This window comes from Montipora foliosa, chromosome 4 (assembly GCF_036669935.1).
Source record: "Montipora foliosa isolate CH-2021 chromosome 4, ASM3666993v2, whole genome shotgun sequence".
Classification (NCBI taxonomy): Eukaryota; Metazoa; Cnidaria; class Anthozoa; order Scleractinia; family Acroporidae; genus Montipora; species Montipora foliosa.
Window position 1 is genome coordinate 19,543,987 of NC_090872.1, and position 5,473 is coordinate 19,549,459.

The window sequence follows — 5,473 nt, forward strand, 5'->3', positions numbered from 1 at the left end:
GTCTTCTCCAAACCGCGGACACACGTAGTCGCAGTTGTCGAATCGCGCTCTAGACCACAAAAGGTTCTCAATTTCAATCCATCACGCCCTTGCAAATAGCTACCTGCATGCTTGCCAACTTTTCCCGGCGTCATAGGCGCTACAGTTTTGTTTTTTAAAGTTTAAGGATTCTTTATAAAGGATCGCGGTCCTAAGATTCCCGAACTCCCTGTACAATCAACTGAAAATGTCAATTCCTAGTAAAACCCAGCTTGTTAGTTTTTTTAGTAGGCTAGGTATCGGAGAGCCAGAACATTTTCGCATGCGCTGACGGAATGTTTGAACAAGAGAGAAAAACGCAGTACCTCCAGACATCCGGCGCTGGAGCGTCGTACCAAACGAGTCATCCCGGGATTTCGGCCCGTGCGATCGCTTTTGGACGCAGTTGGCCCTTCGCTGCTTTCTGCTACCGACCTCGCCTCCCGGTACGGCATTGAGGGAGAGATATGTCGGCCCCTAAACCATATGTGACAAATCCCACGCCTACTCACAGCTCCAAACCGCCCTTGTCAATTTAGAGTAAGAATTAGTTGGCTTATATATTTGAGGCAAAACTCATTTCATCTCTCATGTGGTAAGCACTGGAGTGGCAGATTACAAAGTGTGCGCACGCGCCCTGCTAAAGGTAACATACATAAAAACATAAGCTCTATTTCATCTCGAATTTCAGAATAACTACAAGAGCTAATATAAAAACAATATAAAAAAAAAAAAAGGTTGACACTGGCTAAAATATTGTGTTGGACGTTTCGGCAACTCCTGTTGCCTTCCTCAGCAGGGATAAAAAATGCAAAAATCTAACATGCCTGGCTACACACCATACATTTTTACAAGAGCTAATACCTTCGAGACATTCCATTTACAGCTAAAATACATAACATATACAGATACATGCTAAATACATAATATTTAAAAATATATTATTTAAAAAGAAAAGCCGCTTTACAAAATGCGGCCCTGGATTCTCTTTGGAAACCAGTAAACTCAGTGGTACGGATAAAGTCAGGTAGCGCATTCCGCAACTTAGGTGATACGTAAGAAAAAAGAACGGAGACCATAACTGGTTGTTCTAGGTTGATTGAGGGACAGAATGTAATTTCCGCGAATATCATGCCTAAGAACAGGACGGGAGACAAAACGTATTTTTCATAAAACAGGCATAACAGGGTTTACTATCGGCAGAAGCTCGTGACTAGGAGCGTACAAGTATTTGTGTAACGGCGTTTTTACAGACCGAGTTATTTTTAGATTTACTTTCCCGCGAAAGCAGACCTTTCCAGCTCATCAAAAGTCTTGCATGAGATATTATTACTCGTGGGATTGAGAATGGTCATTCGCGCAAGCCAAAGCTTATTTACGAACTCGTCTAAAAATAGCTTGATCTGTGAAAATGCCGTTACATAGACCAAGTAGTATTGGAGTTGAAGGCTCGTGGTTATGCACTCCTGCGATCAGTTAAGACGGTCGTGAGGTGCTGCAACTGAATGATAAAAGGGAAGAAGTGCTTGATGCCGGGTGGCAACGACACATAGGGATTCGACTTCACAGGGAAGCAAGGTGACTTGATGGTTTCGCAATTTCGCGCTCTAGAAGCCGGCCAAGTGAAGGTGGTTGTTAAGTGAAACGTACAAGCTTGCACTGAGGCCTCTCTTGGTAACGGACCCATCAGTAAGCATCGAAAGAATGTCGACGACTGAATGGCGAGGAAGAACTACCGCTTTTTGACCGTGCGATCTTGAATCTGAAAACTAGGTTTTCATTGTCGGTAGACTGAAGGTCGGTGAGGGCGGACTCGAGCGGGTCATCTACGTCCGAGAAGTTGGGAAGTACCCGACTGAGGACTTTATAGGCGCCGATAAACGACCTGAGGCTTTTAACAGTTTGAAGGGGAGGACAAGATGTCAAGGCAGCGATGCAATGAGGGAATGAGGGTTAGCTGAGAGCCTGCCTTAGGACCATATCCAGCCGAGACTGGTGGCAGACAAATGACTGTATTCGTAGAAGATAGACGAAGATTACAGCGGTCAAGGGCCTCAAGTACTCGTCCCCAGTTGTTTAGTGAAGGCTGCGGTTTACTCTATCTGGCAACATCGACGAAGGCAGTCACGAGACTATAACCACCTTAGGTCTTTTAACGAGGAACGAGGGGTTGAGGTATTCGAGAGTGATACCGAGGTCCTCGGGACGACGGAAAACATTAGCTTGTTCGAGTTCGTCAAACTTGGTTTGGAGCTCTGCTAGTTGGTTGCAGGAGGGACACAACCTTTGCGCGGTGGGGGTCTGTACAGGACCAATATTCACTGTTGCCAGGATGGGACCAGCAGTGCCGTTGTAACCGGTCAGGGTCAAAAACACGATGGAAGGACTGCAACAAGTGACAGAACTTGAGCCTAACACTCACTGGCTGTAAGTGGTCGGGGTCTATGGACACGGTTGCTGAGAAGGGTGGGGAACTCTTGGGTTTTACGTGGTGCGATAGATTGGGGGGGGGAGGGGTTACTGAATCAGGAAGCGAGAAAGATACATCCGGGCAGGTCGGTGAGTATTAGACGTAACCAAGACAAAACTATCATGTTTTCGAGCGTGGGAGTTAGCTCCTCATCAACTGGAACAGTTGCACCATGGTGAATTATGGTACTGTTGGCAACAAGCAGATTATCTTCGGTAAAGGACATTAACCACTGAAGGAGGTCTTCAGGGCTTTCATCGAAAGCGGGCACGAGACGACTGGAAGCCATAATGGGCTCTTACTGCTAGCCATAGGGAATTAACGGACGTCGAATTCTTCAGAATAGTATGGGCCTAGCATGAGTTCGAGGTGTAAATTCTTCTGACAAGCGTTACGTTGGCGGCTAGAAGGGATCTCTTCCCCATCGGGAACGAGTCCTCTGTAGGTAGGGGATAGTGGTCGACATTTTCTGCCACCTACAATTATCCTGATTGAAAGGGGGCGAAGGGTTAGCGTCTAGCAAAAGGGAATACTGGAGGTTCTGCCTCCACGCTTCGAACGTTGTGATGCTTTCGTTCTTTCAAAGGGACCATTGGATCTCTACTGGAATTCATGCTTTAACAGTAAGAAACAGTGAATTGATACTTTGAAGGCAGATGGCTGCTCAGAGTTCACAGTCAATCGACCATCGGATTGGTAGACTCGTTTTTACTTCGATTAGCAAGCCGGCTATCAGGTCCTTGAGAACGTGGATCACTAACCACTACCACCACGCCAGTGTTAAAAGACAGGCAAGGAACTGCCGACACAATGAAGGAACTCAAACAGTTTTATAACAAATCGATCACGTAATACAATGGCGTACTGACAACACACACGCGGAGGAAAAACGTACGCGAGCGCAAATACAACTGACGAAGTCGCAGGCACTGCCTCAGTGGGCGCTTTGGTGAATATGAAACATAAGAGGCACCTTTGACGGACGACACCAATTCTCAGCTTCGTGAACTAAAATGTTGTTGGAATATGCGCCCCTCTTCAGTCTCTGCTCGGCGTCGCCGTTCGTTAATTTGCCTCTCGCGCCAACAATACCCCGGCCACCAGCTACGCAGACTGAAAAAGAAAAAGACTAAAGAAATGCAGAGTACAGCCGGACTAGCTTCTCTCTCCTTTATACGGTTTTCCGTTGACTATTATTTGCTCAGATTCATTAATTAAGCACTCGTGTCGTCAGAGGTAGCGATTGTCTCGGTCAGCTCAAAAATACCACAAAATAATTGTTTAATTAGTATAGGAAATCGTATGAACGCGAGTGCATTTCGGAATTTAAAGGCACGTGTGATGCTTTGAAAGTTCTCATGAGCCGTGGGAGAGTGCAATTTGAGAACTTTCAAAAACGTCACGAGTGACCAGAAATCACAAAATACACGAGCAAGTTCATACGGTTTTTTATTCATTATATACTGAACAAAATAACTCCATCGCTGTGTTTCCATATCAACTTCCGTATTGCACTCTATAACCTATTTATGCATTCGTTATTGACCAATCAGAGTACATAATAAGAGTTTTATATATCAGTATCCGCACTGATCAGCCGGACAGATCAGATTATTCTTACAGCGCATGTGCAAGCGCAAGCGTTATAACTATGACAATTAGGAAAACGCTATAACCAGGCGCAGCATTTTGCATCGGCCGTATTATTACAGGATACTCAATTCCATTTTTGTGGGAAACCACAGGACATTTACTGTAATACTTGAAAACAAATTTCTCTGCAAAGTTTCTGTCTTCTCCCGGAAGTTTTCCCCAGTCAATGTCGGAGCACTGAGGGGTGCTTAGACGAAAAATTTGATCGTTCTCTTTATCAAACCACAAACACTCGATACTTCTATGTTTCTCATTTAGAACTAAGAAGAATTCCCCGATTCTCCAGGCTGTACCTATGCAGGTAAACGATACATCAGACAGATGACACCCAGAATCGTACTTGACTTCGAATGTGAACGAATTATCGCATGCAAAGTGCATACGAGAAGGTGCTCCATTGCATTCGGTCTTGTTACCCAACAGTGATTTAAAGTGGTAAATTCCCCTTCCAAAGGTCGGTAGAGGACATTGATGTTGAGTTCCCATTGGTGACTTCATTAAAATTTTTTCGATATTTCTACCCCAGACGGGGTAAGGGTCCAGTTTATACGGAAGCCAAGTCGAGCAAAACTGATGCAGAACGTGGTGGTTAAAGTATTCTTCAATGTTTTTTGCTCTATAATCAACGATTACACTTTGCGAGAGTCTGTAAATGAGGACATCAGTCCCAATAACATTAGTAATACCGAAACGAGTCACACGTACGCGGCACCCATTGGAAAAATTCGATACAAGTAGATAGTCATTCAGAGCAAACTTAGCCCGTCCCATTCCTGGCCATTTGCCAGTTACTAATGAATTACACCTTGGAGTTGCTTGGTGCTGAAAGACGTGCTGCGTTTTACAGTGGAATTGACCATAAGGAGGGATTCTAACCACAGTGCTATTTATTATTAGAGTTTGGAGTGCATTATGTTGGGATATTTCATTCCACGTTCCTTGAAATTTATCTGGGAAAATGCAGCTAGTCTCGTTGATTTCTGAAAGGAATCTCGCTGGGCGGTCGATATTCGTCCTGCGTCTTAATTTTATGCTAAGCCACATTGCACCAGTTAAAGTGATATTTCGCCAGCAAGAAGGTTGATTATAAATCTGCAGTTCGATTTCTTCTCTGCTTTGTTTTGAAAGTTTTCGAAATCTCGCGCAGAGAAAATTCGACTTCTTATGATCTGAAAATGAATTTCTCTTCATTGTTTGGTGTTTCACAATGAAGTATGTGTAATGTTTATCCTTCCAAGCTGTACTGTGACAAAGAAGGCCTAAGTGATGTTTTTCGGAGTCTGAATTAATTTTCTCCTTTCTTAAAAAGCAGTCGCTCTTAGTTGGAAGCTG

General features: G+C 44.3%; 1 protein-coding gene across 1 annotated transcript in view; it reads right to left on the reverse strand.

Moving 5' to 3' along the window:
- Window positions 1–3,311: 3,311 nt before the first annotated feature.
- Window positions 3,312–5,473, reverse strand: part of LOC137999068 (uncharacterized) — a 4,368-nt gene continuing 2,206 nt past the window's right edge. Inside the window, exon 1 of the mRNA XM_068844901.1 lies at window positions 3,312–5,473. This exon is cut by the window's right edge and continues 2,206 nt beyond it. Coding sequence (XP_068701002.1) covers window positions 4,106–5,473 — 1,368 coding nt within the window. The 3' untranslated portion in view covers window positions 3,312–4,105.